The 14,094-nt window shown below is 32.4% G+C and overlaps 9 protein-coding genes across 9 annotated transcripts; 8 read left to right on the forward strand and 1 right to left on the reverse strand.

The window, feature by feature from the left end:
- The first annotated feature begins 841 nt into the window (after positions 1-841).
- Positions 842-2,143, forward strand: Chro.70585 (hypothetical protein). The annotated part of the gene is made up of 1 exon (XM_661540.1): positions 842-2,143. One exon carries the CDS (start codon positions 842-844, stop codon positions 2,141-2,143), a length of 1,302 nt encoding a protein of 433 aa, XP_666632.1.
- Positions 2,144-2,565: 422 nt separating this feature from the next.
- On the forward strand, positions 2,566-3,792 carry Chro.70584 (hypothetical protein). The annotated part of the gene is made up of 1 exon (XM_661541.1): positions 2,566-3,792. One exon carries the CDS (start codon positions 2,566-2,568, stop codon positions 3,790-3,792), a length of 1,227 nt encoding a protein of 408 aa, XP_666633.1.
- Positions 3,793-4,129: 337 nt separating this feature from the next.
- On the forward strand, positions 4,130-4,630 carry Chro.70583 (RNA helicase-like protein). The annotated part of the gene is made up of 1 exon (XM_661542.1): positions 4,130-4,630. The coding sequence occupies one exon, from the start codon at positions 4,130-4,132 to the stop codon at positions 4,628-4,630; it is 501 nt and encodes a 166-aa protein (XP_666634.1).
- Positions 4,631-5,049: 419 nt separating this feature from the next.
- Positions 5,050-6,741, forward strand: Chro.70582 (splicing factor). Its single annotated transcript, XM_661543.1, has 1 exon — positions 5,050-6,741. The coding sequence occupies one exon, from the start codon at positions 5,050-5,052 to the stop codon at positions 6,739-6,741; it is 1,692 nt and encodes a 563-aa protein (XP_666635.1).
- A 205-nt stretch (positions 6,742-6,946) lies between these two features.
- On the reverse strand, positions 6,947-8,488 carry Chro.70581 (bromodomain protein). The annotated part of the gene is made up of 1 exon (XM_661544.1): positions 6,947-8,488. One exon carries the CDS (start codon positions 8,486-8,488, stop codon positions 6,947-6,949), a length of 1,542 nt encoding a protein of 513 aa, XP_666636.1.
- A 566-nt stretch (positions 8,489-9,054) lies between these two features.
- On the forward strand, positions 9,055-9,927 carry Chro.70580 (hypothetical protein). The annotated part of the gene is made up of 1 exon (XM_661545.1): positions 9,055-9,927. The coding sequence occupies one exon, from the start codon at positions 9,055-9,057 to the stop codon at positions 9,925-9,927; it is 873 nt and encodes a 290-aa protein (XP_666637.1).
- Positions 9,928-10,082: 155 nt separating this feature from the next.
- Chro.70579 (hypothetical protein) lies at positions 10,083-11,324 on the forward strand. The annotated part of the gene is made up of 1 exon (XM_661546.1): positions 10,083-11,324. The coding sequence occupies one exon, from the start codon at positions 10,083-10,085 to the stop codon at positions 11,322-11,324; it is 1,242 nt and encodes a 413-aa protein (XP_666638.1).
- A 333-nt stretch (positions 11,325-11,657) lies between these two features.
- Chro.70578 (hypothetical protein) lies at positions 11,658-13,010 on the forward strand. Its single annotated transcript, XM_661547.1, has 1 exon — positions 11,658-13,010. One exon carries the CDS (start codon positions 11,658-11,660, stop codon positions 13,008-13,010), a length of 1,353 nt encoding a protein of 450 aa, XP_666639.1.
- Positions 13,011-13,396: 386 nt separating this feature from the next.
- Positions 13,397-13,927, forward strand: Chro.70577 (deoxyuridine 5'-triphosphate nucleotidohydrolase). Its single annotated transcript, XM_661548.1, has 1 exon — positions 13,397-13,927. The coding sequence occupies one exon, from the start codon at positions 13,397-13,399 to the stop codon at positions 13,925-13,927; it is 531 nt and encodes a 176-aa protein (XP_666640.1).
- The last annotated feature ends 167 nt before the right edge of the window (positions 13,928-14,094 follow it).

Genomic DNA, 14,094 nt, shown 5'->3' on the forward strand with positions numbered 1-14,094 from the left:
CAAATTATATTAAACAAAAACAACAAATATATGAAAGCGAAGATGATGAAGACCCTCTTAATGTGTTATGAAAGATAATCAGAATAATCGAAATAAGGTATTAAGAATAATTTGAAATTAAACTAAGAATTAATGTTCATCTTATATTCCTGTACTAGAAGGATAAACTTGAGCTCTTTCAGAGACAGCTTTTGAGTTACTTACAGCTCCTCCTGTCTGTAACTGCTTGTTTGATTTTCTAGTTAATTTATAAGAGTAAAAAAGAAGTTATGAATAGTTGATGAAAATTTTAATTTCTTAACAGCTCAAATTTAGCAGTGAATCAAACTAAACTTACTTTACAACACTTAAATATTGTCTAAATAATGGACTCGATAGGCTATACAACATCTTTGATAGAAAATAACAGATCGAAATACTTTATTGTTTTACTTTATTAATTTGTATTGAATTTATTTTTCTATTCAATTCCTCACTAGTTTTTAAACTGAATTAAAAAGTTATATTGTTGATTGGTTACCGCCAAAACTGCTATTTTTAAATTGTAAATAAGAAATTATTTAATATTTAGATAGCTAAGTGCACTGCCTGAATACTTGCTAAAGTTTAAAATTTGGTAGGAAGCTTTTTATTAATTCTATTTTTCCTAAAAATTTTAAAATTAGATTCCAATTTGCTACCCTACTTCCTTTTTAAAATTCTGATCAAAAATTTCGAGGCGCCACAGTTGTGGCGCCTTTTTAGAGTTATAACTGACCATTTGAGTAGTAAACTGTTTAAGAAAATAGAAAAAAAATAGGTAGAAGAGTACACATATTGCTCAGAAGTAGTAGATATAAGAATGGAAGGTCTAACAGTCAAGGAAATTAGTGACGAGATGACTGAGTGTGCGAGATACGGGGAGTTGGATGATATGAAATATATACTAGATAATTATAAGATTGATATAGATTATCAGGATGATAATGGAAATACTGCCTTACATAAATCGAGCGCAAATGGGCATCTAGATATAGTATGCGAACTTTTGAATAGAGGAGCATCGATTAATAAGCAAAATAATAACGGGAATTCACCATTACATTGGGCTACGACAAATAAGAAGAAAGAAGTTATAATTAAGTTATTAAGTGACAGAAGAAAAGCAGAAGAAGGAGGAGCAGATGTTTTATTAAAAAATTCTTTGAATAAGAGTGTGCTTACTGAGGTATTTAATATGAACGACGAGGATATTTTAAAATTGGCTTTAGAACACCCTTCTGCAGATAAGTTAGAGCAAGAACATTCAGGATCCGTCAAATTTGATGAAGATCATGGTGAATTAAATAGCGATTCCAACGTAACTATTTCTCAAGAAGTTGTTCATAGCCTTACTTTTACTAGCAATGATATCGATAAACTTGGAACAAGACCTATAATAAAATGCAGGGAGTTAGCTTTAATGGGAGTTAAGGAAGTGTTTGATCAGAATCCTCAAAATGATACTACAGGAGTACATTTATGGTCTAGTTCAATTGTAGCTTCCTATTGGATAGCTAATTTGGTCAGAAATGAAAATATATTTGCAGGAAAACGCGTAATTGAATTAGGTTGTGGTTGTGGTTTAATGAGTTTGGCAGCTGCCGTTTACTCCAGATACTTTTTTGATAGTCAACCAGCCAAGCTTTTTTTAACAGATGTTTCAAGTCTATCATTGGAAAATGCTGGTATTAACATTAAATTAAACTCCGCACTTCTTGGCAGTCATCAAAATTTTATTCAAGCAAAGTACTTAAATTGGTTTGATCAAGAAAGCTTTAGAAGCTTAGACCCTGAAAATCCAGAAATTATGGGATCTTTTGATATTATTCTCGGCTCAGATCTTGTATACAACTCTGATATGGAGGTTCAACTATCCCAAGTTATATCAGGGCTTCTAGCTATTCAAGGAACATTTTATTATGTGCATAGGCATGATCGATTATGTGCTTCAAAGTTTAAGCAAGCTCTTGAAAGCACAGGACTTGCTTGCCAAGAAATTCAATCCCCTGAAGAGTACACTAGAAATCCTTTATATGGCCAAAGCCAGCAGTTTGCTGATTCATTATTTAACGAACTTTCTTCACAATCTGAGTTTTATCTCTTAATTGCCAGAAGACAATAGAACCAGTATTACTCCACTTCTCTTAATTATATATTTTTATTTCTGCTGCTCTCTCCATTAGATTTTATTACCTTAACTTCGCATACGTTTCTTGCCATTTTTAAATTCATTTTAATTCCCGCCTAGTTGTTACAATATTTAAATGCATGCAAAGTTGTTAACAAGAAAAATAACGGATATGGCGCCAAATACAAGCGCATTCAATAATTAAACCCAGATATGAGGAAAAATATTTAATTCGAATTTAATAGGATTAGAGATCGTATTATGGCCTGAGTGGGGCTTATTCTAATAAGATTTTATTGATAGGATTAAGTTTTTATATTTGTTTCTCATAGTCCAAAGCAAGGTATGCGGCGAATTACTATTAATTTCTTAAGAAAAAACTTAATAACGTAATATATATATATGGTATTTATAGAATGTTTAAGAAGAAGAACAGAAAAAATAAGAAACTATTAATTGGAACAGTAGGAGCCAATTATGATGGAACAATTACAAAATACAACACTTTCGAAACTGTGATTTTACAAGCATGTAAGAAGTATTATTCAGATAAACCACAAGCATGTGATATGTTGTTATTAGAACAAGAGGCAGAAAAAATACTGAACACACACATAAACGATCGGCTTTTATGGTGTAATGAGTGGTTACCAGAGACTCCACTGGAAAAGTTTGATGGAAATGCCATAGCAAAGATATTCTTGGCAATTTCAGAGTTTGAATATATATATAACTTTAAAATAGAAAAAGAAATGAAGATATTGCAGCTTTTAAATTCTGATATAGTTGATGGATCATCTGTTGAATTTAAAGAAGGTTGGGAATTTCGAGAAGGGGCATTTGAAACATTAAAATCACTTTGTGAGTTTACAAGCAGGTTTATAATAGTTTCAACCTCAAAGGGCTCTAAGCGAATTAAAGATACTGTTGAAGGTATCCTATCTGATAATGAAGGGAAATGCGAGCTTGAAATCTCTGCAAGCGAATTTGAGTATAAATCTGAAAGTTGTGATACCGTTGAAACTGCTCCCAATTCACTATATGGCCCTTCTTGTAAGTATAGAGCATTTAGACAATCTGTAAAGGAAATCAATAAACAGTACAATAAAAGAATGAGAGACAAAATACACTATGTAATTGCATCAATAAGTATGAATGCTATTTCTAAGCACGATATTTATATTAAATCAATTTTCTTTGGGAACAAAGTCAACGACTTAGAGTGTATCTTATATTCTGAAATTGGAGTTATAATAGCAGATTCTCCTGCTTTAGACAATATTTGTGATGCTAAAACTTCTGAGCATTCTTCAATTGTTGAACTATCTCAACATTCATCATTATCTACTATTGAGAATACTCTAAATATCGACCACTTTATGTTCAAAATCTGCCTTTTATTCTCTATTCAAATAGTTCCAATTTCAAATGATCATACTGAACGAATTCAAAATTCTGGATTAAAAGTATACAAGGATATTCTGAGAGATGAAGAAGGTATTGCTGATATTAGAGATTTTTTACGTGTTTCTAGGATGATGAGGCATCATAACTCCAAAACCTCTCAGTTTAGATTCAATGGGATATTGTTACTGGCTTTTTCTTGGGATGAGGTTTCAAGATTTTTCTTCCCTAAACATTAATTCGACTAATTAGTTGAAGTTGTCTGTGAACTTGCCAATTATACAAATTTAATAAACTGTATCTATGAAAAAAGGACATACATGTAGATTTTAATTAGTATGGTGGGAGTTAGAGATAAATTTATAAGTATAAATAAGACAAGATGATAACACTATCTTATTGAGTTGCAAAGATAGCAACAATATATTGGTTAAATTCAGAAATTAGATATTTTTAATAAATTCTTGAACCATTTTTCTAGATAATAATTATGATTTGACAAATAGACACGTAATGTATTAAGAGGGGCAAATAACATAATTAATATTAATAGACTTAAAATTTTCCCCTTTAAGGATGAAATTCGTTTTACAAAAAGTTAAAAGTGCCTCCGTTAAGGTTGATGGCCAAATTGTTAGCAGTATTGGGCCAGGATTATTACTACTTGTCGGAATAAGAACAGATGATGTTGACTCAAACTCTGACTATTTGGTTAGAAAATGTCTAAGCATCCGACTCTGGCCAGATGAATCAGATCCAACTTCAAGCAAACCTTGGAAACTTAGTGTTAAAGACAAGGATCTTGAAGTCTTGGTTGTTTCACAGTTTACTCTATTTGGCAATGTAAAGAATGGATCGAAACCCGACTTCCATAATGCTATGAGCGGAAAAGATGCGTTGGTTATTTTTAACAATATGGTAGAAAAGTTCAAAAGATCGCATGATCCAGAAAAAATCAAAACTGGCTGCTTTGGAGAAGAAATGGAAGTCAGTCTTGTCAATGATGGACCAGTTACCCTTATATTAGAAAATAATAGTAAGAATGATGCAGGTAGTGATAAGTCCAGTGTAGCATAAAAATTCTGGCCCTATACTAATTGTTCAGTAGTTTTTTCTATTTCTTGAGTTGTTCTTTGACTTCTTTCTTTTAGTGCTTGCAAGCTCTCTTACATAATCATGCTTTTAAAAAGCCCGCCTAGGCGGGCTTTTGTTATAATTATTTACTTATGGACAAAATAACATTAGTGAATGAATTTATATCAGAGTAATAATTTACACGGATAAGAACGAATTTTGATTGTATTGAAGAACTTGGGATTTGATTCATCCGGCTTTCACGTATACTTTTGACAGAATTTCAACCAATCGGGGAAAAACTAGGTAAAGTTGATTTATAAATATCTAAAGGAAAAATCTCGGTTAGAAATTAATTTTCCTGAATGAATTCCTTGAATAGATTTTAGGTATTCTTTGTGGGGTAAGAAAGAATTTCTCTAATGGACGATTACGATAATAGGCTTAAATCAGATTTTCCAAGAGACTACGCCAGGGAATCAAACAAAAGGAATTACGACTATAGGAAAAAAGACTTCTATGGAAGAGAAAGCGATGTAACTGGACATTCTAACTCATATAAACCTTATAGAAATGAATACCCATATAAATTTAGAAGAAAAGATCAATACTTTAGGAAAGATAGTTCTAGATCCCCTGAAAGATATAGGAATAGAAATCAAATATCTAAAGGAATAGAATATTCGAGATCAAATTCTATATCACCAGATAGAATCTCCTCTAATGGTAGTAGGAGATATCCAAATCCAAATTTTGAAAAGAATCTGGATTCCAAGCTGGACAAGGTCAAAAAAGATTTGGAATATTCTGGTAGGGATGACTTGACTGTTTTAGTCTTGAATTTAAACTTGGATGCACGTGAGTTTGAAGTTTATGAGTTCTTTACAACTTATGCTGGAAATGTACGAGATATACGTATTATCCGGGACCATCGCACAGGAAGGTCTAAAGGAGTTTGTTATGTAGAGTTTTATTCTGTGGAGTCAGTGCTTAAGGCTCTCAAACTTAGCGGCCAAAAGATTATGAATACACCTATCACGGTTCAGGCATCCCAAGCTGAAAAGAACAGAGCTGCCAAGCTCGCTAAATTGGAGGAAATTAAGGCTGAAACCACACCTCTTCTACTTAGAGTTGATGGATTGGTCGGTTTATTGGCAAGAATAAGGCGAGATGAAATCGAAAGCTTGTTTTCGACATTTGGTAAAGTTAACAAAATTGATATTGAAATTGACAAAAAGACTCAAAGATGTCTTGGATTTGCTCATATTTTGTTTGAAAAGGCTATTGAAGGCCACGATGCCATTAAAGCTCTAAATAACTTTGAAATTGCTGGACAAAAGATTACTGTTACAATATCTCAAGAATGCAATTCCAGTGTTAAAGTTTCCAATTGTTTGGCCTCCTCCACCTTTAATAGTTATTCGTCTCCTTCTGTAGTATCCAATTCTCAAAATGAACCTTCTAAGGGGAATTCCTCAGCTCATAATTTAGAAAGAGTGTCTGAATTTGATAAATTAGATGAATCAGAAGAGGCAGTACTCCTTGGTGCAGACTCAAGAAACTTTCTGACAAAAAAGCTATTAGCAAGGGCTCAATCTCAGATTGATAATCCTCCTCCCATCCAAGAAACCTCAAATAATACTTCTTCATCCACCATATTAAACACCTCATTGCCTTCTCCCTCTTCCTCTATATCTCCTCTTAATCAGTTATCTAACACTAATCAAAACCTTCCAGTCTTAACAGGAACGGATTCACAATCTTCTTCAAATAACATTGAATTCAATAAATCCGAAATACATCTCCGTTGTCTGTTACTTAGTAATATGTTCACTGAACAAAGTATTAAAGAATCCATGGAAGAAGATGAAACTATCGAACAGATATTGGAGGAAATTCAAGCTGATGTTGAGGAAGAATGTGGAAAATACGGAACACTACTTGAGTGTTTTCTGGATAAGGAGAAGATGGACGGAAATGTGTGGGTAAAATACTCTCGTCCAGAGGAGGCCTCTAAAGCTAAGATGGTTTTCCATGGGAGGTTCTTTGCTGGAAGGAAATTAAATGTAAGCTTCATCAAAGATGAGGAATTCCCTAAAGCCGTTAAATCCTAGTATTCTGGTTTAATTACCAATACTTGTGAAAATTAGAAGATAGTGTAATTATTAAGTATAATATTCACAATGCAATTATTTAATATAATGGTTAAGTTAGAAATAGAGGTTTAACTACTTATACAAATGAAACACATTAATCCACAAGGAATTTACTTTAATAGCATTATAAGATCTAGTTACGGTCAATTTAATTAGGAAGTTTTCAAATCTCAGCATCGGCTTGTTCTGCCTCTCTTTCTCTCTTTGATTTCTTTGGAGCATTCTCTCTTTGGGTTAAAGTACTGTTGTGAATAACCTTTGCCTTCCACTCACCCCAAGCTGATTCTTGAGGAGGTATTGGAAAGGTGTTAGAGGTAAAAGAAGAGTTCATGATCTCCTTTTCATGAATTGAGTTACTATAAATATCATCATGCTCATCGTCGTTACTATTAGAACCCGAATTGATTGGAATATCATGTTGTAGACTGGAATTTTCGGCTTGCATCCTTACAAAATCCTCACTTCCTTCAAACTCATCGTCAATATCTGGATCTTTGGAAAAGCTCACATCCTCGGGGCTGCTTCCTTCACTGCTTGGAGTCATTGCAACATCATTGTTAAGGAAATTAGTTGTATTAATGGTGTCATCAACCTTTGTATATTGAGAAACTTTTTGATATTTATCTTCAATTTGAATAATTGAATCAACAAGTAATATAATTTGATCACGAATTATTTTAGGCTTGAATCTAAGTTGATCAAGAATCATTTCTGATGTGGGATTAGGGTCATCTACAGAATCCTGTATCTCTTCTTTGGAGTCAATTAATAAGGAATAAATTCTAACTAAGATTTCTGGATCCAAAGTATTAAGCTTTTCCAACAAAGTATCATCAGGATCAAACTCTGATAAAGGCAAAAGTTCTTGCTTGTCTTGCAGAATAGTATAATAATATGGGTTAACTTCCTTAATTTCTTTGCATTTATTTTCAAACTCGATTGCTAAAGAAAGAGCATCTTCTCTAACAGTATTACCCTCCTTGTGATACTTTAAAGCATTATAGAAGACCAATCTCATATCAAGTTGCCAACCAAAAGGATTCTTGTACATGTTTTGAACTAGCTTTTCATGAATGGTTTGGAAATCCATAGGGTTTTCAATAACAGCAAAGTAATCAGGGACTCCATCAAGTTCTGGATCAACAGGCTGCAAAAACCATCTAGATCCAGGAATCTTACTCAACTTTTCTAAAAGTGTCAGAGAAAAGGCTTTAAAATCAATCATCTTAATATTTTTCAAATTAACGGAAGTAGTAGCAGAACCTGTACCTATATTATTAACACCTGCATAATCTTTTGATGAAGGATCGTGACTTATAGTTGCTCTATTACCACTATTTTGCCTTGTAGTTTTCCCCTCAAAACTGACTTCACTACTTGCACAGTTACCTCTATCTTCAGGAACACCAAGAAATGAGCCAGAAGTACCTTTTCCAGATAATGAGCCAGTTTTTTGTCTTTTATTTGAAGTAGAAAGTGCAGATTTATTCACGCCTTTATCCTCATTGTCATTTTCTAATTTAGTTTTACTCTTTTTTTGTTTCTGCGTTTTGGGAGCAGTTGGAGATAGAATGAATCCAAATTCAGGTCTTACATGTAACTGTACCCAACGCAATTCATCTAATGTTAAATATAACTCTCCTCTCGAATTTCCCTCACCATTTACCTTCTCATCCAGGCCTCCTCTCGAGTTTATAAGCTCCATACAAAGTTAAGAGCAAGAGTAATTCTCTCCTTTGTCTTTCTTTGCTAGAATTTTTTTTCTTTTCTTTTTATTTTCTTCTTTTGAAATTCTTAAAAATATAAGTTAGAAAACCATTTGGCGCCAAAATCGACTGAAGCGGTACCGGTATAGGACTATGGAGTAATAATATCTTGAAATTCAAGCAAGAATAAACTAATATAAAAAAAATTAAATTAAATAAATAGGGCATAAAATAACAATAAAGAGTGAGAGCTTAGCTTGCAAATCAGATATATTCTGGAATAATGTTGTATTAGTTATTCAGAATGTTGGAATAGATTAAGATCAGAATAGTTTTTCTGGTAATTAGGCTTTAATTGAAATATTAAACAATAGGTTAACATTTTTTTTTGAAATATAAATAGGTAACTTACTCATACACACACAAACATAAAGCATTTCTAAGGCTTCCAGACAATGTTTAATTGAAGATAAATTGTGTTCTATGTAATATTTAAGACAAATTTAAAACGTAATATAAACTTAAAATATTTTGAATAAGTAAATTTGGGATTAAAGTAAATAATATGTTGACTCTAAATACTTTCAATATCAGAAGGTTGCTTCTTACATGTCAGGTCTATGATAATGATCAAATAGATAAAATCCTAGATTCTCTTTCAGAAATTAACGTTGATGAATATCAAGATGAATTCTTGGATATGCTTGCGAAGAATACACTATTAATAATCAACAGAGATATTAGCAAAGAAATTAAAGTTATGAAAGAAATTTTTACATCAAAGCTTGCAATTGTTCCTCTTATATTTGGAATACAAGGCTCAAACAAATCCTCTGTGATTATTGATTTGTCGCATTATTTGAATATTCCAAATGTTGTATCCACAAATACTGTTAAGGAAACATTGAGAATTTACCATGGAAAAACAAATAATACTATAGAAAATGATAATTTTAGTTTTTCAAACTACTTGATTGATTCAAGAGAAATTACTAAAGGTATTCAAGTTGATATTGAAAAGGCAATAAAACAAGGAAAATCTATCATTTTGTCCGGCCACAATCTATTTTTGCCATATATTTTTGAGCTTCACTCTGGTGGTCTTTTTCCTGCCCCAATTCTAATTAACGAAATGAAAGATAATTCCGTAAATCATTCTTTTCCACTTTACTTTCTTCCAAGCAAAAATGAAGATTCGATTAGCTTACTCTTTATACCAATTTTACTTAAGGCAGATTTGAAGAAAACCCGAGTAAACCCTGAAAAAATAGATTTTTTGCAAAAACTTCAAGATGAAATAATTTCCAATACTGTAAATAATTCAACGAACTGGCCAGTACATATTGTTTCACATGATCCAGAAATCCCGCAAAAAACCTCTAGAACAATTCATCAAATTATTATTAAGAGTCTAAAAAAAGCAATCCATCCCACATAACCACAAGCTTGCATGTATGCATGTATACATGCACAATATTCCCGCCAAATATGGCAGATTTTTTTATATTAATTTGTGTATATAAATGAAACTAGAAAGAACCAAATTTTTATTGATCTATATTAATTATTTGGAAAGTTATATCTTGTAGCTAAATGGATGTAACTGGTCAGAATTTGAGTTTATTTGAGGAAAATGAGGATTCTATAGTGGACTTTATTACAATACTGACTTCAGTAGTACAAGATTCAAATGAATTTTTGAATGAAGACCAAAAGAAAGTTACCAAAGAGAAAATAAAGTCTGGAATTCTAAGGACCATTAATTCCAGGAGTTCACTTTCTTTAATAGATTTTGATTATAATAAAGAAAATAACTTTAATTCTCTAATTAATCAGATTCCAGATATACTTGAGATAAGGGATGCTATTTCAACAGGTTGTATTGATTTGGATGACTTTGAGGTTTTAACAAGAACATTTAAGTCTATAACTGAAATGTGTAGACCAGAAAATATTTCAATATTTATCAATAAAAATATTGAGAGCACTCAAAAATCTCAAAATTATTTTGCAACAAAAGAGTTTATCTACGAAAATAGCATCAATGAAGCTTCGTGGCATGAGAAAAAAAGTCTATTCCCGTCCTTTATATTATCAATGTTTGATATGATCACAAAGTACTCACATTTCTTCAATATTCGTATAGTAATGTTCCAAATTTGCAGAGAAATTGCAAATATTTTAATAAACTGTAATTGGAAGGATGATAATGTTCTGACTTGGCTATCACGTCCTGTACTGTCAGATCTTATTATATCCCTTGCAAATTGTACTCAGGAAGGCGATGTTTCAGAGCCAAATGAAAACATTCAAAAAAGAAAACAATCTTGTTCTTCTTGTTATATTAGGGAAGCAATCCTGAGCTCAATTTTTAGTAAAGTTCTCGAAACTTTTAACATTATAAGCAAAAACAAATTATTAAATGGGGTCATTGAAATTAATATAATCGACAACTTTTCTCTATGTTTCTCGATTTCAAATCATATAATCCAACAATATCACCCAAATTGCTACTTAGAACAAGTCAACTCAAATTCAGAAAAAGGATATAAAAGTTGGTGGGCTCTTAAGTCCGAAATTTTTAATCTAATTCAAATGACAAAACAATCATGCAATAAAGACTTTGTCACGCTAACTCAAATTTCACTCTACTTCCTCAATCAGATAGATTCATCTCATCTCACACTGAAGAGGATCTCTACAAAAAATCAGCTTTATAAAAACCTAAGTCTAAATAAACAGATCTCCAACGGATGCTTTTTTAACGAATATTTGTACGGCAATATTGAAGTTGATCTTCCCGCATGCCTACAGTCAATTCTATTTAATGCCTAGTCTTATATACCTCTAAGTCATTAATATAACAGTTTCAAGCTTTCTATTTAGTTTTACTTAATTATAGCTTTTTTTTACAACTTTTTTTACTTGCCATTTCCCCCTAATTCCAAATGATCATGTAAATTAGCCGGTATATAAAAATACTCGTCTCGAAATGTGGCGCCGTGGCGCCAAAAGGCTATTATTGCTTTAATTGACTATATGACTGAAAAAAGGGGAAAGAAATATTAAATTGACAAAAAGGTTTTAACTTTTAAAACCTTAATATTTGTATAAAATAAAGGATATAAATAATCAGAACTACGGCTCCAGAAGCAAGAATTTGCCAAGATGATCGGGAAAGACGGCCTAATAGGGTTGAGTTCTAATCCAATGGAAGGAGCCACTCAAACAACGAAACATGTAGGTTGGGGAATTAGCAGACAAACTGAAGATAAAGATTCAAAAGAGGAGGTCCAGCAACTTTCTGGTTCTTCAGGTATTTCAGGAGGAAAAGGATCTGGATACTTTCAATCTCAGTCAGGAGGACAGCAGATTTCACAGGGTTCTTTGGCATCAGGTACTGGACATCATCAGCACTATAGTTTTTCAAGTGGAAATGCAATAGGAAATTCAGGAGGATCATCTCACTATAAACATTTATCAACAAAAACTACAGTTTCTTCAGTAGAGGCTGATATTTCTGCCATTTTAAGAATCATTAAGCATTGTACAGAAAACTACTCACAAATGAATGCTACAGGTCAATTGCTAGGTATGGAATATGGTAATAAGCTGGAAATTACAACATCCTTCCAGCTTCCAACAAGAGAAGATTTGCTTCCGTCTCTCATGTCTAACTATAGTGGAGGAAAGTTGGATAAATCAGAAAAACTGGATTTAGAGGAGCGTCTTGTTGAAGAAGTTGATAAATATCAGGCTGCAATGGTTGAGCTTATGCATGAAATACGTTCCGATTGTTTTGTGCTTGGATGGTACCAGCTTATACGTCTTGATGATTTCCAAGATTATGGAGTTGTTTCTACATTATTATCTTACTATAATAACATTGAGAGTAAAAATGCTATCCTTTTAAGCATTGATCCTGACTTACTTATTCAGGGTAAGAAAAATGCTTTTAAAGCTTTTACCTTGAACTCTGAATACGCAAGCAAACTCAAAGATGATGAAGATAACTTTCACATTTTTAAGAATGCCAGCTTTGAGGATATTCTTGTTGAAGTCCCAATTTATATTAAATATCCAGTTCTTTCTGAAGCTTTCCTACTTGATTGGATAACTTCAGATGTACTCCAATCCACCATTGACTATTCTGAATTATCTATCAACACAAAAACACCCCTTGATATCAATGACAAGGCTCTATTAAATCTCGCAGAATCTATCGATGTTTTGTCATTGGAACAAGAGAAACTTTACAAAGGATATAGGGACTATAACAAACAGCAATATCTTATCAAACAGATGGCAGAAAGGAGAAGAATTGAAAATGAGCAAAGAAAACTCAAGGGTGAGACTCCATTACCTATTGATACGGAATCAATTAAGAAGGTTGACCCACCAAATCCTCTCCCAGTTATTCTTGTTTCCAAATATGTTGAATCTCAATGCAATGAAATAAACTTCAACTCAAAGGAAAGCCTTACCAAGGTTCTCATTCGAAACATCAAGAACGACATGTAATGCTCCGCTTATAACCGTTGGGATGATTTAGCTAATAACACTATTATCATTGGTCTTAAAATCTAACTTGACCAATACTCACAAATACAGGAGTTATGCTTTTGTTTTCATACTATAGGATCTTGTTTTGAATCTTAACGATTTATATTTTTACTTTTCTCCTCATTAATATTTCTATGCCGGTATACATCCCACATATTTCCCGCCTAAACGTCATTTTTTTTCTAACTGAATAAATAGTGGTAAAGCACAATAATACAAATAAATAAAGTAGGTATCTTCCGTTAGGAAAAAAAAATTATAGAATACTAATTAAATTTAAAGATTTACTTTTTCAAGTAATTACTGGTTAAAGGAGAGAACATTATTTTGTATCTTATTTAACTATGCATCTATCTTTGTTACCTTTATGCCCCATAGCTGAAGAGCTCTACAAGAACCATAAAACTTTTCACGATGGTGATTCAGGACTTGACCTTTTCATAATTGAAGACCAAGTGATTAAAGCAGGAGAAACTGCGTACATCAAGCTTGGATTTAAAGCTGCAGCTCACAGTGATGATGGCAAGCCAGTTAGTTACCTTTTATTTGCAAGGTCATCAATTTCAAAGTCGCCAATTAGACTATGCAACTCTGTTGGATTGATTGATGCTGGGTATAGAGGCGAACTTTTGGCACCAGTTGATAATATTAAAGATTTTGATTTCCAAGTTAAAAAGGGCGAGAGATATTTCCAACTTGTTTCTTTTAATGGAGAAAAAATTACCTTCTGTATTGTCGATGAATTGGACAAAACCACTAGAGGTGAGGGAGGTTTTGGCTCTACTGACAAATTGGATTCAGTAAAAGGATTACCTCAAAAGATTGCAAAGGTTGATGCAGAAAACGCTGAGAACTTGATTGAGAATGTTCAATAAGTACCAAAATATTCTGTGTGAGAAAAAATACGTTTTAATAGAATTATTTGTTTTTATGTACTTCTATTGTAATATTTCTAATTCTTAATTCTGTTTTATTTATTGTCTGGCATTTTTGGTCCCAATGTGTATCCTGAGCTCTTTTTCTCCGCTAGTCCAGGATTCAA

This window comes from Cryptosporidium hominis (genome assembly GCF_000006425.1).
Source record: "Cryptosporidium hominis TU502 chromosome 7 CHRO017134, whole genome shotgun sequence".
Lineage (NCBI taxonomy): Eukaryota > Apicomplexa > Conoidasida > Eucoccidiorida > Cryptosporidiidae > Cryptosporidium > Cryptosporidium hominis.